The sequence below is a fragment of the Falco naumanni genome, chromosome 10, assembly GCF_017639655.2.
Source record: "Falco naumanni isolate bFalNau1 chromosome 10, bFalNau1.pat, whole genome shotgun sequence".
Taxonomy (NCBI): Eukaryota; Metazoa; Chordata; class Aves; order Falconiformes; family Falconidae; genus Falco; species Falco naumanni.
Genome location: NC_054063.1, coordinates 17,076,728 through 17,100,933, shown reverse-complemented (window position 1 = coordinate 17,100,933; position 24,206 = coordinate 17,076,728). Strand labels below are relative to the sequence as shown.

The 24,206-nt window shown below is 45.5% G+C and overlaps 2 protein-coding genes across 14 annotated transcripts in view; one reads left to right on the top strand and one right to left on the bottom strand.

Moving 5' to 3' along the window:
* The window catches only part of LTO1 (LTO1 maturation factor of ABCE1), a 30,528-nt gene extending 13,614 nt beyond the window's left edge, over positions 1 to 16,914 (top strand). The window contains exons 5-7 of one of the 11 annotated variants that reach the window (XR_005829931.1): positions 8,930 to 9,077; positions 10,557 to 10,649; positions 13,557 to 14,064. Coding sequence is in view for 8 of the 11 variants with exons in the window: in XM_040608737.1 (XP_040464671.1) it covers positions 8,649 to 8,762 (114 nt within the window). In the remaining 3 variants the exon portion in view is untranslated. The other 10 variants (XR_005829932.1, XR_005829930.1, XM_040608740.1 and 7 more) reach the window with 10 other exon arrangements.
* On the bottom strand, positions 3,634 to 23,409 carry CCND1 (cyclin D1). 3 transcript variants are annotated; one of them, XM_040608735.1, is made up of 7 exons: positions 23,310 to 23,409; positions 22,586 to 22,709; positions 20,874 to 21,276; positions 18,936 to 19,151; positions 18,188 to 18,347; positions 12,529 to 12,677; positions 3,634 to 7,041 (listed from the first exon to the last, which is right to left on the bottom strand). In XM_040608735.1, the coding sequence occupies exons 3-7, from the start codon at positions 21,069 to 21,071 to the stop codon at positions 6,886 to 6,888; spliced, it is 879 nt and encodes a 292-aa protein (XP_040464669.1). In that variant the 5' UTR covers positions 21,072 to 21,276; positions 22,586 to 22,709; positions 23,310 to 23,409; the 3' UTR covers positions 3,634 to 6,885. The 3 variants fall into 3 exon arrangements, with proteins under 3 accessions (XP_040464669.1, XP_040464668.1, XP_040464670.1); XM_040608734.1 differs by lacking the exon at positions 23,310 to 23,409 and having other exon boundaries at positions 22,586 to 23,267; XM_040608736.1 differs by lacking the exons at positions 22,586 to 22,709; positions 23,310 to 23,409 and adding an exon at positions 21,684 to 21,850.
* Between the last annotated feature and the right edge of the window lie 797 nt (positions 23,410 to 24,206).

Below are 24,206 nucleotides of genomic sequence, written 5' to 3'. Positions count from 1 at the left end.
CCAACCAGTTGATGTGTCAGGTCCTGGCTTGGAGCTTGGCCTGTGCACGTAGGGATTCTTCCTTTGATTCAGCTTTTGTGATGGTATTAGATACCTGTACCTGGAGTGCTGTCCAGCCCCGAGGGCTTACCTCTTAACCAGTTACTGCTTTATATATTTGTCAGCACAAGCAGTCCCAGGCTGTTCTCTCTGACTTTTTCTGTATCTCAGGCAAGTTACTGGTGGGGTGGAGGTTCCTATCACCCTCTGCTCACCCACCCTAAATGTGTTATGAAGTGTGAATTTAGCAACAGTTGCCTAACAAAGTTCTTACTTTGCTTCTTTGTTTTCCAGTTCATGCCCGATTAGTCAGAGCTGAGCAGTAGTCAAGGTCTCATTTGACTGGGCAGTTTGGCTTTCAGGTAGGCTTCATCCCTTGACAGACATGTTAGCAGGCAAGATTGTACTGTGACTGGCCATTAACATATATTTTGAATATGATGGGAAAATAATTTTCTACTGCAGTCTTAAAGTGAGTGGACACACTGGTATTCTAGTTTTTGAGATGATATGCTACATGGTTTTTTAACTGGAAATAATTTCTTCAAGGATATTATCATAAATAAGGAAAGTAACAGAGCTGTAATTAAAATGCAAAGAGAGATTAAATTCACACAGGCAGATACTATTTTTTCCCCTTCCTTCTCTAGCAGCCACTGAACACAGCCTCCTGTGTCCAGAGAGGCAACTTGAGACAAGTAAAAAGCTGCTGTTGGTTTGGCCTGTGTATGGTAGTGACTGCTCTCTAAAAGCTTGGGGCTGTTCTGTAAAGGAATTGATGCTCTGAAGACCACATTAAAACCAGCTTCAGGAGTTCAGTAGAGGTGGTGATGTGTACCCCAGGAGCAGATCTGTTGCCATACACAGTGGCTGGTGCTCCTGCATCAGCAGGGCCCATGCAGGGTGAGGATGCTGCCTATGTGCCTTATTCCTGATTTGCTGTGAGCACTGCTAGTAGTTCCCTCTGCAGCCAAGAGCCCTTAGGAAAATTATGGCTGTGACTGTTCAGTAACTTCCCTGAAATACAAATCGTAATTTTCATGCAGGCAAAAAGTAGGACAGATCTAAGTAGGGTTCTGCAGATGCTAATAGGGTCATCAAGAAACTATTCCCATTTTCCCTCTTAAATGTCTACTGCATTAAAGAAACAAAAGGGTAGCTTCTGCCTCACTCCTTGGTCTGTACTCCTTGACCCTAAAGAACAAAATCTAAGTTTGGTATCAGTGCAATCCAGTTGACTAATTTGCAAACCTTTTCTCATCATTTGATTGGAATATTGAGTTGGAACTCGGTCAAAAGCCAGATGGGAATCTATGTTTGCCATGCCAATGCAATTGCTATTATCAATTATATTTGTGCGATCGTAAAAATGCCGTGTTTATCTGAAGAGATACACTTCCCATAAAATGGTGCTGGCAGGAATTCATTAATATGCCATCATTTATAGCTTTACTGCCTTTGTCCCATTGTAGCTTTTCAATGATGTTGTCAGGAATCTTTATCAGAGTATCTAGCCCACATGCCTGGGTCATTCCTATGACTCCTTTGAAATAATAGCTCCAAGCTTCACTTTCTCCTCTATGTTCTGGAGTTTCTATCACTTAAAATGCCAGATGTGCTTGAATGTCAGTGCATTCTGAGTTTTTACAGTTAACAGATCTTGTTTATTGTTTAATAAAGAGTATGTGAATTTAAGTGTTCATAAAAGGTCCAAGCTTGTCAAATCAGTCTGAATTCAGCAATGGAACTGAGGAGGTTTTTTTGGGGGTCTTTTGCAGGTTTTTCTGTGTACACAACTCAATCTGATGTAAGAAAGTACAGTCTTTTTCCCCTTTAATAAGCTACAGCATAGCCTAGCTGAACATGCATATTTTTTACAGCCTATAGTAAATTGTTTTTCTTGCTACATTCTTGTCTTTCTGCCCTTTGCAATGTAATACTGGCAGAGTTCACTTAACATTCAAATTTAGTAGTCTGCATTTAGAGATGATGTTTGAGAGAAGGAAAATGTAAATAACAGAGCTGACTATGTGGGCTTAAACCTGCTTAAGTCACAGAACACTTTGGTCAGAACACTTAAAAATTTAATAGAGCTTATAAAACAGATAGGAAAGGCAAAACCCACTTAACACGCTCAACAAAATGCAGGTTTAAATTTCCCACTGAATCATTTTAATATTTTTATCAGCAAAAAGGTTTTTGTCCCAAATCTAGATTTCCTAAGTATGTCTTCACTCAATTTTGAAACATTTAAAATCAGAGGGGTTAGCTGTCAGTGATACGGAAGTGAGTTGGTTTTGGTTTTTTGGTTTTTCTTTAAAATATGCTGAAATTTTGCAGAGAAAGATCTGTGTGGAAAAAATGAGTTGTTTTTGACCAAGTCCAATTTAAGCTTGGCTTACCTGTATTTAAAGTCACTCTGAATCTAGTTCAGATCATCTCTCACTGCTATACAAACCTTCCTTAGTGGCTTACCAGTGGAACTTGACCATATTGAGGAGCTATCCCATCTTGAATGGAAAAAATAGATCACACTATGTACCGATACTACTTTACCTACCTGATCTGTGATTTTACAGTAGGACACATGTTCGGGTTTCTGTCTGAAATGATGGGGAAACTAGGAAGCTAATACAAGCTCAATTGGGATTCTTCAGATGTGGATGGTTTGCTGTCTGTTGGTAACTGCACTGAAGCTAACTTGTTTTGCACTAGACTCTGATTAACATGTTACGTGTTATCTCAGGAGTTTGTTTTTTCATATCCTTTGCCGTACTTCCTGCAGTCAGTTGTAAATGTGAAGTTTAGTCTAATGGGAAAATAATTTGCAACAGGAGAGACGAGCACTGGATGTTTTACATAGATTATTTTTTTAAAGGCAGAAATAACTTCATAGGAGAAATAGTCAAATACATAGGTTAGAAACTTGACCATTTCCACTGAGAATAAGTTGTTTCTGCTTTGTTCAGCTCTGGTAATAATTGATAACATGCATCCCCAGTTTTCAGAGATACTTTGGAATATGAATGGGGAGACGTTATAATTTTTTCTTATTTTACTTTAAATTTTTCAGGTTTATTCCTTGTTATCTTAGTGATACAATAGTAAGATGCAAAAGCTGTGTATGAGGGGAAGGGATGGAAAAGAATGCAGGTTAACCGTACTGCTTTTAAAACAAACTTTATCTTCTGTAAAGGTATTCTAGGACACAAAACCTACACTGATAAATAAATACAAACAAGCATTCTATACTGTCCAGCACCTACTTTATTTTACCTTTAATTGACAAGAACCACCAAATGGTATTTTACTCTTAATTGCCTTTGATGTTTAAAAGAAAGTCTTCAGCAAAAAAATATTTTCCTGCTTTAAAAATACACATTACTCTAACAGGCAGTCACCTACCCATTGCTAAAAACGCCTCTGGTTTCTTAAAATAATGACAAAGGTTTTCAGCATTGCAACTATTATAGCACGTAGAGTCAAAACCAGAACGTGTCGTGTGGTTTACTCACTGCATCGGGTAGTTACTACTGTTCAGCATTCATGAAGGCAATGAAAAAAAAAAAAAAAAACAAAGACAACAAGCAGACATTGGGTTTTACCAATTTTATTTCTATAGGTTTTTTTGCTGGAAACTTGTCTGTTACAGGTCTGTTGGTGAAAATGTGCATTTCAGACCAGTGATGCCAATAAGTACAATATAAAAATGTACAAATCTGAATTGCTTGCTTACTACAGATTGTTATAATAATGTGACAAATAAAGCATCTCTGTTGGCACATGAACCCACTTATCTGGATTTGGCCTTTTAGTACATACAATATTTTAAAGAAATTTGCAGTACACACTGCCACTCAGTGTAACACATAATATAACCGACAAGCACTAACTCAATAATCATGTTTGGTTCAGAGACACAGAGATGCCACAAACAGAAGTGTTTTATGAGGTAAGCAGTAAGAAATGTTCCTGAAATTTGGACAGAATGTATTCAGTCCTCCTGGGTCCTGCGACTGCTAGTAGCATTGCAATGCTTTGTTTATGCACTATGTAGGATCTTAACTGCATTTGCCTCAAAGTGAGTTCTAATTCTGTTTTGGTTTAGCAGCATACAGGCAACAGCTAGATTATTCTTCAGCATACTCTGTTAGCTGGCTTATTTATGAGATTTACAGGCTTTTTAAATTAGCATTATGCTATAATTAAAAAAAAAAAAAAAAACAAATAAACAAAAAACTAGTATATCATAACAGATTAAACACTCAAAATACTTAGAGTTCCAGAAGATAACCTATCATACCAAATGATGCGTCCCAACTGATGGGAAACCGCATCAGGTGGCATACAAGAGTTATATTATAATGCACCTTTCATATATCAATGTGGCTAATAACACAGCTTAAAACTACTATGATAATAAACCCCAGATCAGACAAAGAATCCAGCTTTATAAAATGCATAACAACAAAAAAACTGACATTACTTGATCTTCTGAAATGTCTGCTGTTTTTAAATTAATGCAACCTAGTTGCAAATCGCGAGACCCATTCAGAATAACGTTCGATGCATTTCCATTTGCAGTAGGACTATGAGGCACTGTGTACGAACATTAAAACCTGGTCTAGACACGGTTAACTGAAGTATGAGGTATTGTGAAACAGGAACCTTTTTGGAATAGAGCAGTAATCACATTAAGTAAAAATTGATCACATAAAAAATCTACAAAAAAATGATGTCAATAATATAATTTTCTATGAGAAAATTAAAACCTATAACATGGCAGTATATGACATTGTATAACAAAAAAAAAAAACTGATCCACAAAATAGCAGCAAAACACAATGACAAAGATACAGAAAAGCAATGTTAATTTTTTTTTTTCAAACCATGCTGGGAATTTATCCATAGCAGCTCAATAAAAATGGAGCATCCACTCCTTTTCTTTTCTTTTTTTCTTTTTTTTTATTTTAAATTTTTTTTCTTTTTTTCTTTTTTTTGTTGTTTTTTTTGTTGTTTTGTTTTTTTTACAATCAACACCTTAGCGGCAGTTTTCTCACATACATTTCACCATCACATTCTCCTCGAGCATCAACTTCAACAGCTATGTCCACGTCCCTTCAGCTACTTTCTAAAATAATAATAAAAAGATACATAGCCAAGATGTGCAAATTTTCTATTTGTAGCTAAATAAAAAAATGGGGCATATACTGGAATAAGAACTTCTTTCAAGTACTCCAATTTTCATATCTATTAACTATGGCGTTTTTTTTTATGGTTAGACTGCTTTTGAAAATGTATAGGAAGGGGCCAAATAGACTGCTTTGTTTTGGGTTTGTTCTCTGAAGCGTGTCCTTTTTTCTTTAATAAGCTGTGTTAAAACTGCAACATCAAGGGTAGAAAGATTTTTTTTTAAAAGGGGCGATTGCATTATTTTACAAATCATACTGGCCTTACGAACATCCTCTGCAATAAATATTCTTTTTAGCCTTAACTATAAATTATATATTTTAGTGTTTAAAAACCTTCAGTTGTAAAACATCTAGCGACAATCCTTAAACTATGTGTCCTATATGTGAACCTTTAAGGCCCCTAATTTATAAAGATGAGTTGGCACCAAAGGATTCTAAACTTCAACTTTTCTATAGAAAAGGATAGGAAGATATCCTGGCAATTTGTGAATGCAATTTCTCTCACTGGAACACAACCTTCGGAAAAAAAAATCACCTCTCCTCTAACACCATAGTTAAATGCACTTGCTTTGCAATTCCAAGTTTGCCAACAAGCACTTATATATTTCCAAACCATTCCATTAAAAAAAAATTCCCACACAATAAAAGAATGTATTTCCTATATCTAATGGACTGAAAGTGCTTTGAATGGAATGGTTTTAGAATATTACAAACAAACAAAACAAAAAAAAAAAAAAAAAAAGACTGAACTGTGGATTGAACCTGACCATAATTAGGCTGAATATCTGCGGGGTCAGACCAGCATTTTTACACAGGTAACTACAAAAATATGAAGATTACAAAAATATAATATATTATGTCACTATTTCTGTTTCTCTTTATAATAGAGTATTGTATGAGTAGTACATTGGCCTTTCCCAACAATGCTAAGCTGGAACCCTACAAATGCCTTATGCACAGGCAATCCACAGGCACAAAAAAAAGATTAACATATAATAATGCTGCATACTAACATACACTAACTTATGGGTTACGTTAACCATTTATAAGGTGAAGAGGATAAAAAAAACCTAAGGAAATAAAATAAACATTTACAGATGAATTATAAAGTGACTAAATGCATAAGCAAGCAAGATACAGAAAAGCCTAGAACTGCGTTAAAGCTATGCTTTTTAAAGAAAAAAAAGAATATTTCATTTACTATCTAAAAAAAAGCACCCTCTTCTACTTTAAAAATGGTTGGTTGGTTGGTTTTATATGTAAGAAATCAAATCTAATACCTCCCCTGGAGACATTTTGTGTGTTAATGCCTATTTTTACAACATACAGACAAGAACACTTTAATATAAAAACTAGTTGATTATTATTGTATAAAATCCTCTATTTTTGTAGCACAAACCCCTGGGGGTAATGCAAATACTATTTTTTCTTTTTTTAAGACAGTTTTTGGGGTATTTTTTGTTTATTTGTTTGTTTGAAGTCGCAGATGGAAGGGAGACAGAGCAAGAAAAAATATAACAAGACTGGTTTTCCCTTCTGGTATAAAAATGTCCTGGAGAAAAGGGTTTCTGGGGGGGAGATCCTGACGCTGATTCCTTCTCAGATGCCCTTTCTTTGTCTGCTTTCTCGCCAAGCAAACCCTTTAGAAGTCCTCTTAAATGTTCACATCTCGCACATCAGTAGGTGTGCAGGAAAGGTCTGCTTCATCCTCTACAGTCTTTGTTTCTGAAGATACGTTGTGCTGCTGTGCCTGACGTAGACTGGATTCAAGGAGGGATTCAATCTGTTCTTGGCAGGCTCGTAAACAATCCTAGAGAAGATTAAATGGAAGGAGAAAAAGACCCAGAGTCCTTTAGAAAAACAGTAAGATCACAGACCAAATACCATTTCTTGAAAAAGCAAGAGAAATACAATCAAGTTATTTGGGAGGGCAGCAGACTGAAAGGAGTGTGGGAGGAGCAAGAGAAACACTGACAGGAGTTGGACAGGCTGCCCTGTGTCCTGCAGGAAGCTAGCCTGCATCCAGACATGAGCAACTGACTCTTGCCATCTTCTATTTAATGGCCGAGGTGGGCATCTCCATGTGTAGTCCTCTGGACAAATCTCAACTGCGGTTTTGTTCATCTCAGCCCACAGAGGTCTACAACTGAACGTGACCGATGCTCTGCTACAGTGACACATGTAGTAACTAACCCGGGCAGAACCTTGACAGTCAGTGTAGTCTGCGCTACTACTTTTCCACCCGTGCTCTAATGCTGTTAACACAGCAGTTCTGTAGAAGTCCATTCATACTATCTTTTACCTCGCTGTGCTTTATACCTTTTGAAGAGATTAGGAACAGTCTGACTGGAGTTAGTGTGAATCAATCAAAATTAAACAACTGGTAGTGCAAAGACATGAAACTGGGCTGGAGTCAGAGCTGGCCCACGATTTCTACTTTTACCAGAGAAACACTTCCACAGTACAGTCTATTAGAAGTGATGGTCATAAACAGTGATTTTCCCAGGCTCAGCTCCAGTAATACACAGTTCTTAGAAGTGATAGATACATATATCTTTAGATACACATGCCCACAGTTGGCTGCCAACGGCTGCTGTGTCCAGCAGTGGGCAGCTTAAGTTAGCTTAACATTTCTAACAGAGAACGGAAAAATGTACCGGACTGTATGACCCCAAAACGGAAAGATCTTTCAGAAGCGCCACTAAACACCTTTGCAACCACACATTACTGCCAAGCTTTCAGTTTGCTACTTCGTTCACCTTGAAATCTCAGTCAGGGTGAGATCTCTTTCCCTTGCTTCAAAAGCATTTTCTCAGAGCTTAACGTGCACACACAAGCCTACTGAGTGAGCGTTTAGGAGGGTGCAAGGGCCTCGCCTCACTGCCTGCGCGGGCTTCGCTGTGAATTAAAAGCATAAAGCACCAAGCAGGATTACATCTATGGTGGGAAAAGGCAACTTCCCCCAGACACTAAACCATACCATGAGTAGATACATCCAATTCTACTTATCAATCCTCAGCAATTAGAATTGGAGAAGGCCTGTTAACTCAACCTGTCCAACTTTCTGCAAGTTACCGTACAAAATATACATCCACTGCAACGACACAGAAATGGTGCCTTAAATAGGCAAAACAATCAGACAACATTTTGCCATGCCTCCAGCATGCTGTTTACTCATATCTTTATAACAAACATTGTAAGCTTTTCCCCCAACATATTTAACTCTGTGTATTAAGGACTTTGAAGTTTCCTTTCAGTATTGCCTTTTCTGATTTAACCTATGACATGTGTTAGCCCTTGCGGTGAACCCAGTCTTCCATGATAAATTGCCGTCAAAAGTGTTAGGATGTGCATGACTGAGAATGAATGTTGTTTTCCTGAGAGGGTGACCTGCCTGCTGTTTTCTTTATTTCCCAGTTTCAATTCTGCCTTCATTCAGAGGCTTCTTGTGTGATCTACCAGCTTTTCAGTGATTCCACTACCACAAGAATCTCCTCTGCCACCAATAAGGGCACACGGCATTTGGGGTAAAATAAGATTAGAAACCCAAGCAAACAATTCTCTGCAAGTCCTTTCTGAGAGAGAGGGAGGTTAATCCTACCTCTAAGCAGATCAGACCATCAGTTACAGCTCACTGAAAACACATAACCTATGACCTTTTCTGGTTTAAACCCTAGTGTAATATTTCCTCTTGACAGAGACACACAGCGTTTTAAATGACAAAAAGAAACGCCTCATATCCTAAAGTCATCATGCCTTTGGCTCCTGCATACCTCTGGCCTTCACAATAAGATCTCTATGAAGTGCTTGCACCCCTTCTCAAGATAGGACGGATCAATCCTGACTGTAAGGCTTCTACTTGCATATCCTGTACCATGTACCTCAGTCACACTTGGAATCAGATGTATTTGAAGAGTATTATGTGAATACAGGTTTAGGTATTTTTTGTTTTACAAATCCAGGCACTTTTGAGGGTAGTTTTGTTTTAACAAGATAACATATTCAGTGTTCCAAACTGAAAGCCAATTTATTTTCAGAGCAAAATGAACCCTGTTGGCTTTTTTGGAGAGGAAGGAGAGGGTGGATTGTTCGCTTGTTTTTGGTGGGGGTTTTGTGTTTTGTTTTGCTTTTTAATCCTAACCATTTGCATATAGCATATTTGAGCTCTGGAAAGTAAAACCATTCAAAAGAATGTCTATAAATACCTATTCTCCCTCTGGAGTTCAATCATGAATAATTACATAGGACTATGTAATTTAAAGGTAATTTCTGACCACTTTTTTTTTTCCTGTGAGATTCTCAGGACAGCATGTTGTAACTATTCTTTTAAAACATAATCTTTACAATTTATTATGAATAGACTATGTCTTAAGCTACAGTTCAATGAACAATTTTTTTAATGCTTTAGGCATTTTTGTTCATTTCTTATTCAGATGTCTATCAGATGAATAGTTGGTCTGCAGGAATGTACCAGAGCTAGCAAAAATGACTGCAAAGTATAGAATTCACTGTGAACAACTTCACCAAAGTTTTTTTTCATTCTCAATGCTTCTCAACACTGAAAAGCAAATACAAAACTTGGGCATTACTCTGATAATTTCTCCCAACAACTTTTCTGCTTCACTACCCAAATTTTCAATGCCCACAGTTTGTTCAAGGTCATAAACCCTTCCTGGATTAATTAAGCTCCTCAGTAAAAAAAAAAACCAAAACCCAAAACTTGCTAGCTTAACTGATGTGGTCAAATACCTTTAACACACACAGTAGACATTAGACATGATCAGACTCCAGGGTCAGATAGTAAAGGAAACAAACAACAACAAAAAAGAAACTGCTTGGAAATCCTTTGTTACTGCCTGACCCATTCTGGATAACAAGCACATGTTAGAAGGTGCCTCTGAGTAGGGGCAGGCAGGAGACGAATTCCAGTGTACTAACAGACAGCATGGAAACCCAATCTAATCTAGTTTAGCAAATTTCTGGCCTGGAAATGAATGTCAGGTAAAATTCAATCCATTTGGATGATGGGGTCAGGAATAGAATGATGGAAGACAGCCCAAGACTTCTAATTGTGATTATCTGACTTCTAATTACCCCTGATCAAAGGCAAAATGGGAAATTGGACTCCTACCAACGTAAACATGAACCATAAAGGAATTCCAATCAGGTGATATTCATTTTACTTTAGATTCAGCTTTCTTTGAGACTAAAGGTAAAAAAGTGTAATTACATAACCTGAAATCCAACAGACCAGCTGCTCTAGCTAATAGATAATCAGTGAGAATGTTAGCCACAATGTTATAATGCACGCTCTTAATATTTCAGAGCAATCCAGTGTAAAGCTTATTCATTTGTGCAGTCTGACAAGGGGACCCATCACTGTGGAATAACACTTCGTATACGTGCTAGTGAAATAAGGTAACAGGAATAGCATTTGATACCATGGAGATTACACAGACACATCTTACTGGAAATTCTCTATGCAGGGGAATCATGCTATGCAGGAACCAAGCAGTTTTCTATACTAAAAGCAACAGTAGCGAAAGATGCTCTTCACTTACTCCATTACAAACAGAACAGTATACATATACATACGTATAATTTTATGATGCTTATTTTCTGTAGCAACCTATACAAAAACCTTACTTATAACTCTAGCTGCTCTTGCACATAAATATATTTAGCAACGAAAGCTGGAAGGGAGTTAACTTCCTTTTAAAGCCATTAACTTTAAGTTCAGGTCATACAGATCGTGGCCTTGCAATGACTCTGGACAGTAAGAAAGAAATAAGCAAGAATTCTCCTTCTTGCTACAAGTACTTTGTTTTCTTCTTTTAAAAGAGCTCTATCATCAACTAAGTCAAGTCACGTAAGGACATGCTGTTGTTCTCCCAAGATGTGAGAGAATCTACTTCAACGCTCTGTATCAGGAACGATTAAATAATGTTGTCTGAATCAGATACTGTCAGAGCAGATAGCGAGCCCAGCATTTTTCCTCAGTACCTGCTTCAAATATCTTGCACTGGATAGTGGCCAACCATACACTGAAATATCTACATTGTTTACAAACTGACTGAAAGCATCACATGTACATACCAAACTGAGCAGCGTTTCATTTCAGCATTTGAAGTTCCTATAGTATTTAACATTTCAGCACTGGATCCGTATTACTGTAGTTGCAGTAATATAAATGGCAAAAATAACCTGCTCAATACTGAATCATTGTTGAAGTGATCCAGATAATGAGCTGACATACCATAGTTGTCAGCAATTGTTTCACATAGTCTATCAAAAGTAGAATATTTTGTGAATAATTAATTGTGATGCATTCATCTTTCCAGAAATCACTCAGTGCTGTCAGCAAAGTCCAGTTATACAGACCTAGTTTTGCAGTGTCTGGACTAGCACAGCTCTGTATGTATTCAAATTATTAACATGTAAAATAATCTAACAGCATCTCAGAAGTTCTGCCGCTAACCACAGAGTTGTCTTTATTTGACTCATTGTCCAGCACTTGGAGACCTCACAAGAACCTTTTTAAAGCATCTATTTATTGGTCTTCCACATTGTTACAAAACAAAGCTCAACTCTGCCCCAACTTCACACACCATTATGACATGGATCATTGACTTTAGGTCTTCCTTGTAGGCTCCCTTCCTGGCCCATTCACTCATGAAAGGTTTATTGCTCACTAGTTACTGATGTGCATCTCCTGCAAGCTGCAGGGCAAAATGAGAGTCCTGTGAGGACCATCTACCTTGTCAGAAAGTCGTGGGACAAGCATTTGTTCCGTAAAGGAATTCAATACCAGCTACTGTGCAGGTCTAGCACGTAATAAACCAAATTAGATCATTAGAACTCTTTTAAGAAGGGCTTTTTCACACCACTTGGCACAATAAAAGGCCTCAAGAATGGTCAAAGATAAGGTCAGAAATACCACGAGGTCTCCACTTTCCTTGTCTTATTTTCAAAGTTTTGTTTTACATAGACTCCTGGTTTAATTACCTACAACCAAACACAGCCTCTGCCATGCAGCGTTTCCTCTGCTTTGTCAGATATGCCTCTTACAAACATTAGAGCTGGATGTGGCATTCCTATCAGTGAATTGCAACAGCACAGTCACAGATTATTAATGGACATAACAACAGGTAAATAACTAGGACGGACACGTTCAAAAACTCCACTCCGAGGTTGGACTTTTATCAAGATTTACTGTCAGCTTAGCTACTATGCAGTAAGCAGGCATTCGTTCTTAAACTCTAAGGCAGGAGATCAACCAAGAGAAAGAGTCACTTACCGGATCACATTTGATAACTTGTGATAGGAAATGTGTGAGGCATTGATAGGAGAGGAAAGTGTTAGTGTTCCCCAGATGCAGGCCTTGCACAGCTGCTACCACACTGCCAGCTGCGATCATGGAAGGTGGGTTTGAAATAAATTTAATATCTGTATGAAGAAAGAAGAGAGAGAAAAAAAAAAAAAAAGACTGAAATGATTGCTTTAGGAGAAGCCTGCCCATATGCATACACTCTTCTACCAGCATGGCTTCAACTGCCAACTATTGCATCCGCAAAGGTACGGAAAACTGTGAGCAGAAAGGTGCCTCCTGCTCTATAACCTGTTACAGGTCCAAACGTGTAAACACTTATCCACCTGAGCAACTGTACCTCAGCGAGTAGCCCTTCCTAGCACTAAGCCTGGGCAGCCATTCATCACTTTGAGGTATTTTTGTCATACACCGGGCCCCCATTCTTCAAATGTTAAAATACTTTGCTCAAGTGAATAATGCCACCGGGGTCAATGGCATAATACATCTGAGAAAACCTGCTCGCATTCTTAAGTCTTCTGCAGGATCAGATCCTAGGTGCGTCCTAACCAGGAGTCCTCGGGCCCTTTAAAGCAGAAACCTTTACACTGACATTCAAAGGAATATAGCTTTAATGAACAACATCAACAAAAAGAAAAAGACTGCTTAACCCTGTCAGGAGGCAGATAATCCATATTTAAATTAAGGTTTCATCTTAAAAATGCTTTGTCTCAACCTAGTCTCTTGTCAGTGGCTGCCATCCATCCTGGCAACAGGGATTTAATGTAAATGTGGCATAACTAAGTGACGGGGGTCCCAAGAATTGGCGGACAATCAGTTACATTCTGATGTGACACCATGCTGACAAGAGGCTGGGCCCCCTTCCAGACTGCATTGCTGTAGGTCTCTCCACAAAGCCACTCCCATGATTCCTTAAGGGGCTATCTCTGCCATTTAGCATGTTTTTCGTTTGGGTTTTGTTTCGTTTTGTTGTTTGGTTGTTGTTTTTTTTTATCAAGAGTAATCCACATTTTAATGCTAAGACTTCTGCTGAACAGGAATGCGTTTGATCCATGGCAGTGTACACCTTGGAGGAGACTCAGAAACACAGGGAAGTGGAACAACTAAACGTCCAATTTTGTGAGGAAGAAAGGGAAATGCCACATTATACACAAGAACCTGAGATACATTCCTTCAGCTTTTATCAGAATGCAACTTCCTCTGGGCTGAAAAAACATAAACCATCTGTCAAACCCTTGAATGAAGTCAAAGGAATGGACAGCTTAGAGGACTCACTGGAACAGTTTAAGTATTAAATCATGCATCTCCTTTATTATGATAAAGTAACTTTTGTGTAAATGTTTTACCAGCGAAACTAAAGACTTTGGGACTCTGAAAGTCCTCTCTCTGACTCTACGCATATACCTCTGACACCCCATTTTATCCCTGACCAATACCCACCTTCAAAGGGGTATTTCACCTGGCCTTCTGTGAACCTTCAAAATTAAACTGATAGGATGAATTGTGGCCAAACTTGCATGATGCACTACCAGCGAAAAGGCAAGCTTGATCTCAAGTAATCTCATTTACGTCACCATGCTTAAAATAAATTTAGGTTATCCCCTTTTCCTCATCTGCCCATTTCTGGGCAGATACAAATACACCCACCTTCTAGCAAGCTTTGGTCACTCCCCAAAATCAGAGTAGTCCAGACTGCATGCTTTTGACGCTATACACATACCAAAGCCAGTCCCCTAACTGAAATGCTGACACACAGTTGCAGGTGGACTTCAGAAATGCTGTGTTTCGGTGGGTGAGCATGAATGCCACCAGGACTGGGTTGCTCAGAAGGGTACGGTGGCAGCATGTTCGCGACACTATTTACTGAGCTCCACAAACAGAACATGACCAAAATGTGTCAGTTTAATGAGTCTGTCCTGACAGGATCACGTTTGGGATTAATATTTGCGTTCTTCTTTTAAAGGGAGCAGTAAACAAGAACATGAATTCATAGTCACACCCTCATTCTTTCCAAGGTGGAAAAGTGATAATGAAGTTTAAATGACCAGTTTGTGTCTGTCCCTATAACCACTCCAGACAAGCAGCATGGACTGCCTTTTTGTTGCAACTCAACAAGGAATTATTTGTGGCAGAGGCCACTAATTTCAGCATATTAATCAGGGGGCCCCTCTCGCCTGTAATTGGATGCCCCCAAGTGAAGAGTGTGGCATCATTGTCAGCCTCCATCGCCTCATCTTGCGCTATTGAGCGCTCAGGAACAAGGGGGCTTCGGTGAGATGAATTAGACCTGACACAGCCACAATGGGGTAGGGGGCCCCATCAATTGAAGCACACATCCCCAGTAGCCTATCTGAGACTTCATCCAAAAAGAATAAACAACTTCAGCGTTGTTAAAAAGAGAGAGAGGGAGAGAGAGAGGGGAGGGGGAGGAGAGAGAAGAATGCCAGCCACCCTGAAGGGAGGACAAAGCAGGCATATAGGCACTGCAGCGCTTTAAAAAAAATTCCTAACAAGGCGAGTCACCCCTTTTCCTTTTTAAATGGAGCAGCAATTCCATCCGTCTGGAGAGCTGGGGGCTATGAATGAAAATCTTTTCATTGAGGCAAATCAAAACTGCGAACATAAATCACTTGCTGCAAGATGCAACAGGTTCCAACTGGTCACATACCTTGAGACTTCCAATTTTATAAAGGCCAGAGAATAGGAGAATTGTAACACGCTTGTTTCAAAGGGGGATCTTTCTTTCTGCATCGCAGAGGAGGAAAGCAACCAACAATAATAATAATAATATAAAAGGAGCCTGGTATGTTTTGATAACCAGAGGAACATAATGAAATGCTGAAGCTCCAATATTTGTTGCTATTCATTGTTATACTTGTATAGAGCTGCAGTTCTCCCTCAACACTGGTCTTAACTTGGGCCAAAAGAGGCCTGCTTCCTTTTGAGCTCTCCCTGCCTTGCTCGGCCATGCCAAAGCCCCATTCATTAAGCTCAATTATGTGTTAACTTCAAACAACCCCTGGTAATTTTTTTTTTTTTTTTGCTTTTGCTTTTTCTCCCGAACCTACCACAGCACAAAGACATCCTTTGGTGAAAATGGATTTTTCAAAACTAAACCAAATCAAACAAATCCACTTCTACTAGCCAGACAACTGAAGAGGGAGCTTAGAAGGAATTCCCCTCAACTTCACCTTGCAGCGTAACCTTCTCTTTCTGGAGCAAACACATACACACTCATCTACAAACACTTCCACAGCCTTCACCTTGTTAAGCCAACTGGCGGAGATTTTATTTTCTAAGCAAGCATTATTTTGCCATCTTTTCTTAGGAGATCCTCCTCTACAGTAGAGGACACAGGCTGTACTTCAAGCAAAAGATATACTGCACTTGCCCCTGAGGCCACTTAAGCCGAGTGTCAGTGTTTCCAGTGGACTTTGGATTGGGCCCCACAGCATCCAGGCAGCACAATGCATTTGCAGTCCATCTAGGTTCATTTTGGCAAGGGGAAATACAACACAACCCAGCAACAGCAAAGCAAAGTCCAGATGCTACTTAAGCCACATGTGATCTTCACTAGCCAACAAAGAAGTCAAGAGGAAAGCAAAAGGTAGAGAAAATCCTGACATCCAAAAACAACAATAAAAATACAGAGCCTAGTGGCAGCCTTCCTGAGCGCTCTTTCCCCAGGCAATATTCCCAACTTCAGTAGGGAGCTGAAGAGGGCCCCAATTCTGGTGAGCTCAGCACTGGGGTTTTTTTTAAAGCTAAGTAAAACTCCCAGAACATGGTTCTCATTTACTGATCCATTCTCCAGCTGTGGTGTGTAGCAGTGTTAAATAAAGGCTCTGGATGTGCTTCCTAAAAGAAACATAACAACACCGACAGTAGATCAAAGTACTGGACTCTTAGCAAGTCTCCAACCTTTGAACTACTCTTGTTTTCATCCCTGTCATTGCCAACACAACAACCTAGGTTAAACATCCCCATATCCAAAGGGGAGGCCGGGTGGCTGTTCTCTTTAGCTAGCAGCCGAGGAAGCTTCGAACTTAGCAAATCACGTGCTCAGAGTCACAGTAGCCTTATCTGGTAGAATCTGGCATGAAGACTTACATCCGATTTTCCCAAAATGTTGCTGTCGGTAGTTTGAAGGCTGTTGGAAGGTTGTAGCGCTCCGAACACCAAGCATTACTCCAGGCAAGCTAACTTACGAACTGCCCATTATGCTGATGTTAGGCCCAAGATGAAGAGCAATGCCAGTGTTTATAAATTCTCTTTTATGGCTTGGTCGTTTCTATCTTTAGGCCTTGCAGTAGGGCCGATTCTGTGAAATAAAGTTTTTCTTCTGAGTGCCTGCAATCTTTCTTCAATTTTTTATACCAGATCCATCTCTGGAAAATGAACTACACAACATTAATTTGTGCCATTGACCACACACATCCCACCGAGGTTTTCAAGTGTGGATAGCTCTTCTCAAGTCCAAATGCAGGCTTGATCTCTCTTTTTTTTTTTTTTTTTTTAGCACAACTGCTACTGAATATTAATATTTACTAAAGCACTGTATCTCCTTTACACTAAGTTTTTATCAGTGTCAACAGAGTGTCTGGCATTCCTTTTTACGTGCTTACTGCAAAAGAACATTTGCTTTGCTTTTTTCTTCCTTATCCTTTTGCCGTTCCTGGCTTGGTCTTGCCATACTAAAAGAAAACGCTCTGAACTCGTTTTGTTTAAACCAGAGTATCTTCCCTCTAGAACTTCTTTTGTCCCTGCTCCTCCACTCTGTCCTGTGGGAACCACGGGATCTGGAGAACAGAAAGGCTCTTCTAAAACTTTTGTTTCCTTCCCACTTGCTAGGGTTCAGCGGGTAAAGCTGGTGCACGTACAAACGCATACGCACACAGTCCACATGCAAACATGGAACTTCAAAGCAGCAGCGCGCGCGCACACACGGTGCCCTTGAAACCAAAGCTCAGGCCTCTGCAAACCTGGCCTAGCGAACAGTCCGCGTCTCGGGAGGCCGGCCCCGCACATGGCTCCAGCACAGCACGTGGTCAGAAGGGTGCAGATGGCAGCGGCTGGGTCCTGTGCCAGGAGAGCCTCCGTGCCGCGTGGCCCTCCTCCAACCCACCAGCCACCGAGGAGAGGAGAGGGGAAGAGGCGATGTGAAGAGGGAAGTTTTAACCGCCACCCCCCCACACACAGAGCTATTCACAAGCCAAATCTCCCTCTGCCTTGAAAAACGGTTAAGAATGAATCCATGTGAAAAGGGATTCCCTGTACGGGCAGCCAGCCTTTTGCAGCCCACCACCACCACGTAACACCCGGCGTGCAGAGGTGCAGAAATCCTGCCAGGCTGAGCTGCCACTCCACGGTTACGCTGCGAAGAGGGGGAGTACCTCCTCCTTCCCTGCCACCACCACAGACTCGATTCAAAAGCAAAGTAACTTCTGAAAAAACTTACCTCTGCAAAGTAATCCACCTTCTGCAAACAAGGGGCAATAATCGGGGCTTAAACTACCTCCCCACAGCTCTGTGGGCTCGCTTTAGACCACGGCTGCGGGAAGCTTTGCAAGCCAGGGGGTAGGCGCGTGTAGGGGAGGAACACGCTTTGCTTAATGTGCAGGGCTCATACCTGTAGCGCACAGAGCCACAAAAGTCTGAGCATGTTTACGGATGATCTGCTTGGTGTCCTCTGCCAGAGGCATTTTAGTAAGGAAATGTTCAATGAAATCGTGGGGGGTCATTGCAGCCAGATTCCATTTCAGCTTATTCACCAGAAGCAGCTCCATTTGCTGCAAAGACAAGAGGGAGGGGAAGCAGGGGGGGAAGAGGAAGGAGGAGAGGGAAAATGTGGTTAGCTCCGCTCACCAGCGGCCGGGCCAGCAGTCCGCGCTCGGCCCTGCCCGCCTCCCCGGTGGGGCTGCGGTCCCTGCCGCGAGGTGCCCCGGCTCGGGCGGGGGCCGGGGGGCCACCGGGCAGCTGTCCCCTGTCGCGCATCACCCACCGCAACCCCCCGCGGGGCCGCCAGGGGGCGCCCGCGCGCCGCCCAAGCCCTGCGCTGCCGGTGGGTCCGGCCGGGGCAGCCCGCGGGCCGGACGGGGGGGAGGGGGGTGGGGGGTCCGGGGGAGCGGGGGCGCCCTGCCCGGTGCCGGCCCTCACCCCGGCCCCGCTCCCCTCCCCGCCTGCCGCCGCCGGGGCTGCAGCTCCTGCGGCCGTGGGGAGCAGCGCCCGCCCGCCGCCGGCACGGAGGCAGCCCCCTCCCCGCCTGCCCCGGTGTCCGGGGGGCTTCCTAAGCGGCAGCTGTGCTTGGGAGGCTGGGGGTGATGTTGGTTTTGTATTTATTTTTTTATTTTTCCTGAGATGATTAAACATGAAATTACCAGTAATTCGTCGGGTCTAATGGAGTTATCTGTATAAATGCACAGTTTTTCTGCGGTCAGAGGAATAGTTTCCTTCATTTTTGAAGCCACAAACATGCAGGTAGCTCCGAGCAATTGCAATCGGCTTTTCTTGAGGGGTTCAAACGACAAAAATCTGTCCAAATAATTCATAGCCAAGGGGAAAACTTCCTCTTCGCACTTCTGCTCCTCGCAGACCTAGAAAAAGGAGATCGTTGAAGAATAATTTAATAGAAGTGAAAGCTAGGCTCGCCCCACCGCCCTCGCCTTCCCTCCCCCCCTCACCCCCCAGGCTTTGCAGGGCAAGGTTGAAGGAGACCATGGGGAAAATGCAGTTGGGGGAAACGGATAAATAAGGGGAAAACTGAGACATCAAAGAAAATGAAAGAGAAAGTCACGAGTGACAAAGTGGGGAGAAATGTGGCATTAGAGATCCGCAGGGGATTCATGGTAAAAAAAAAAAGGGGGGGGGGGGGGGATGTCTCGAAGAGGAGGTCTGTCCCCATCCTTCCAGCCCCTAGAACAATTTTTTTAAAAAGAAAGAAAAAGGAAAGCGGAGGAAAATGGGAGCCCCCCGTGCCTGGGGATGGGGTGCAGAGCCCGGCCTGCCCCTGCATTAATTTATTTCGCTGGTATTTTTTCATCTAATTTGCCGTTGTGCTGCCGATTCCACTCTGGTCGAGACACAAAGGTGGCGTCCAGCCTCATTTCCCCAGACGTCATCTTTTCAAAAAATATTTAAAAATATTTAAAAAATTTTTCGAGCTCTCAAAAAAGGCTGAAAATGAAGCGGCGGGGGTCCTTTACCGAGCCCCGTGTCCATGGTCCTGCTGGGGGGCTCCGGGGAGGCCCCCCGAAGTGAAATTCACCGCCTCCCTCTCTCGCCCTGCAGCACAGCCGGGCGCGACATCTCCCACAGCAAGGCTGGGCGCTGCGCTTTCAAAAATTAATTAAAAATACATCGCGAGCGCCCAGAGCTTCCAAAAAGGCATGAAAATGTAGCCCAGCTCCTGGGGCTCCCGCTGGGAGCCCCCCCAGACGTGTCCCGCCGGGGGACGAGGCCCTTTCCAACTCGCTTTTCCCAGGCGACCCCGCAGCTCGCCGCCGCAGCACAAGCGTGCCTTTGAGGGGTGACCACAGCCCGAGCCTCTCTTCGCGCTGAACAAAGAAACTTTCACCCTGCAGCTCCCCCCAGAAACGCCGGAGCCCCTCCGGCCGGTCCCCCTGCCCGCAGCCCCCGCGGGGTCCCCCGGCCCCCGACCTCCTGCCCGCGGCCCCCTTCCTCCGCTCCCCCTGCCACACACACCCTTGGCTTGCTCCCCGAGACTTTCTTAAATTTTTCTCCCGATTAATCAACACTTTTGCTTTGCAAATAAAAGAACAAAGATGGCGCATAATACTGGCACGGGCAGCCGCTTGCATACGTGTACAAGGATATTAATTTTAAATAAAATCCTCAGAAAAAATGAACTGGCAGGCTGTCCCCGGCGGCCCCGCACGGCGGGCCGGGGGCTCGGCAGCCGGGGGGCACAGCCGGGCTCGGCTCCGCGCTCCCTCCGCCGGTACCGCCTCGCCCCGACGGCCGGAAAAGGTGCCGGGGCACCCCCCGACCCGGTCTACCGGGGGGGTTGGGGGGGGGGGGGGGGGGGGAAGGTCCGTTCGCCGCCCCTCCGCGGCGGGCCCCGACCGCTGCAGCGGGGATAAAGCGGCGGCAGCACCAGCGGCGGCGATGGGGACCCCGGCCCGCGCCCCCCCGGTACACGCGGCCGTCTCGGAAGCCAGAGCAACGTGTGCCGCGGAACTGATTTGGGGGGGAGGGGGGGGGGGGAGGGAGAGCCGCAGGAGATGGGGGAGCAGCTCCCCGGGTTTAATTCATTTCGGTGCCGAAGCTTGCAAAGAAAATCCCCGCAAGATACAAACCTCCAACATCCAAGTGGCAACTATTTTCCTCATATATGGCAAGATTTCTTTCTGCACGCACTTGAAGTAGGAGACGGAGGGCGAGCAGGTCTCCTCCGCCTTCAGCATTGTCTGCAGCACCCTGTCATTCAGGAGGTTGGCATCTAGGTAGGCTCGTCGGATGGTCTCCACCTCGCAGCACAGCAGCTGATGTTCCATGTCTGCCTCCGTCGCCTCGAGTCAGTTTTCTGCAGCAGGACTGAGTCGCTCGCTCGCTCTCTCTCTTCCCCGTCCAGGAGTCCCTTGGATGCTGCTTCTGCTACTGCCGCTACAGCCCTCTGGAGGCTGCAAAACTTTCTAACTTCCAACAAAACTCTCCTGTATAGTCCTGTGACGTTACTGTTGTTAAGCAGAGATCAAAGCACTAGAGAGAATGAGAAAGAGAGAGAGAGAGAGCCAAAAGCAAGGGGCAGAGCCCTAAAGCCATCCCATAGGCTTCAAGTCCTTCCCCTTTGCTTAGCTTATAGAGAGCTGGGTTTTAATGCAAATGCAAATGAGACAAGGGCTTGCTTTCTTCAAGGGCAAGGGAGAGGTGGGGGAAACCCAAATTGTCTCTTCAGTGTATCATGCATAATTTTAAAAATGGAGCGAGTTCTGCAGTGGGAGCCAAATGATGAATGGGGCTAGGCCACACACAGACACGCAGGGATATAAATACGAGGAGCCTTGGTTGGGATTATTTTACTGGGGGCGCCGGGGAGGGGGAGCAGGACAGCACCAGTGTGTCGCTGTTCCTTATCAATTATTACTATTACCGTCACCAACACCTACCTGAAATATCTGTCATTTTAAAACCCCCGCTCTTTGTAGTTGATCCCAAGGGAAAAGCTTTCTCCCATTTCCTCAGTCCTAGTTTTTTCCCAGCCTAGACGGTTTTGCTGCGCGCCAGAACTTTGAAGGAATTGGGGTGTCCCCCTCCAGCAAGATGGTGGTTTACGACTCTTCCTTTTTTTTTTTTTTTTTTTTTTTTTAACGTCTTTCCTTTCACTTTGAAAGTTTTACCCTCCAAAAGGGTCACGGAGGTGGCAGGGGACAGGGCGACAGCTAATCCCAGCTGCGGTCGGTGGCAGCGCATGCCAGACAGGCCGCAATCGGCACCCCACTCCCACCGTTCACAGCCACCCAGAAAAAAATACCCCAGCAGAGCAGCAAAATGGTGGCCCAAGCTTCCTCTAGCACCTAAAGGGAGATGAATTGGTGGCGGGGGGGGTGGTGGTGGAGGGAGGTGCTGGCAGCCGCCGGAGCCTGCCGGGGCCTCATCCGCCACGCCACGCTGCCGGGACAGCCTGTCCACGCCTGACGTGCAGTGGCGGGGCCCCACTGTAAGGAGCTCCCATTCCCCGGCTGAGCTGCCTCGACCTGAAAACACTTTGCACTGTTTCTAATAATAATGATAATAATTTTTTTTAAAAGTGTCTTCTCTTCTAGAATCCTCCCTTTTGAGAGGCTGATAGGGGAGCTCGGGGCCTGCCAGAGAATACCGGAGGTGACGCCAAAGCACCAACTGCACGGGAGACACCACCAAAATGGAGTGGGGAAAGGTGGGAAGGCCATAAATTGGGGTTCACACTGCCTTCTGCCTGCCTGCCCCTCAAAACCTGAGCACGCGGGTTAACCGTGCCCTCGGTGCTTTGGCATCCCCTGGGCACAGCACAGAGAGCAGGAACACCTACCGGTGGTACGATGCTCGCGGCAGCATTGCCCACAGGCGTCGGGGCAGCCGGAGGGTCTCCTGGCCATGGAGGACATGCCCTGGCGGCCATGCCATAGAGTCATACAGCATCTCTCCTGCATGACCTGTGGGGAAAGCAGCGTCAGTGATCACAGGGCATGCTGTTGCACAGTTGCATGTTTACGTAATTGCTTTGCACGGAACCTCTGCCCATCTTTCCTAAGTTTGCCCGCTCGCTTGACCACTTGTCTCCATTTTGCCTTTGCCTGCTAGGAGGCCATCGGAGGGCCAGGGATCTCAGTTCCCCTTGCACGCCACAGCCTGCGGGGTGAGCCGGGATGGTTCCCCGGCAAGGAGGCTGTCCCCTGCCCACACCCCTCCGCCGGGCCGGTGGGTGCTCCCTGTGTAGGACGTGCACCGGTTTTCACAGCTTTGCCCGGCCAGGGAGGCTTTAATTTTTAATGAAGAAACACGCCACGGCCCTGTGCCCCTGCACTAGTGCTCGGCCTGCCTGCGATGCACAACTGGGGGATAACTGACCGCCCTGCAGCCCCAGCACCTTCCCAGGGCGCAGCGGGTTTGGGGGTGCAGGGAAAACCCTTGGGGGGGCGCCGGTCCCACGGACCGCGCCAGCTCTCGGCCTCCAGACATGTGCTCCCGGCCACGTCGCCGCACGGGCTCCCTTCTCCCAGCCCGGCGCTACACCCCGCCGCCGCCCCCCTCACCCTCCCGCTGGGGTGGGCTCCGTGAGGGGGGTCCCCGTGTGCCCCCCTCCCCCGGCTCTCATTCACACGGCTGCGGGCTGGCGGTGCCGGCGGCGGGAGCGGCCTGGCCCGCGGCCCGGGGAGCCCCCGGCGGGCGGCGCGGGGCGGTGCGGCCGCAGGAAGCGGCCATTAGCGGGAGCCAATGGGGGCGCCGGGCTGTTACCAGGCGGGACGGGCAGATCTCGGCGCCGGGCTCGCCCGGGCCCGCCGAGACAAAGAGGACTGGGCGCAAGGGCCAGAGCCGCTGCCGCCGGGCCGGACCCCCAGTCTCGCCCCGCGCTCGCCCCGGTGGCCGCAGCTGCCCGGCCCAGGGGAGCGGCGCCGCTCGCCCCTGCCGCTGGGGGCCCGCCCCGCCACCCGCCCGCTGGGCGGCGGAACGGGGCTCCGGCAGCGCTCGCTCCTCGCCCCGCACTGCCGCCGTCCCCCCCCGCCGTACTCCCGCGGGCCCTCAACCGGCAGCGCCCGCCGGAGCCCCCGGGGGTGCCTGCAGCGCGGCGGCTCTGCTCCCCGCCCCGGGGCTGCGTGCTTAACGGGCGTGCCGCCTCCTGCCCCGCCGCTAGCGCGCCCAGCCCGCGGCGCTGCCCCGCTGCTCCCAGGGGCGGCCGCCGCCGCCGCTCGCGGCCCCGGGGGCTTCCGAGGGCGCTTCCTTCCTGCCCGCCGCCCTCCCCGCCCCGCGGCGCCCGCTGCCGGGGCCGCCGCTCCCGGCCGGCACTTTCTCATGATGTCATCCCGCCCCGCGCGCCGCGCCGGCCCCGCCGACAAGGGGCGCCCGGCCCGCCCCCGCCGGCAGCGCGCGCCGCTGCGCGGCCCCGCCGCCTGAGCGCGCATTCCTCGCGTGCCGCCGCCCGCCCGTATTCT

What these genes read in the sequence shown, in the direction of transcription:
- CCND1 (XM_040608735.1), bottom strand. Translation starts at nt 21,071, where the DNA reads ATGGAACATCAGCTGCTGTGCTGCGAGGTGGAGACCATCCGACGAGCC. An exon ending in TTGCCACTTGGATGTTGGAG is followed by an intron (nt 19,152 to 20,873) that starts GTTTGTATCTTG and finishes TCCTTTTTCTAG; the next exon opens with GTCTGCGAGGAGCAGAAGTG. An exon ending in AAGTTATCAAATGTGATCCG is followed by an intron (nt 7,042 to 12,528) that starts GTAAGTGACTCT and finishes AATCTTCTCTAG; the next exon opens with GATTGTTTACGAGCCTGCCA.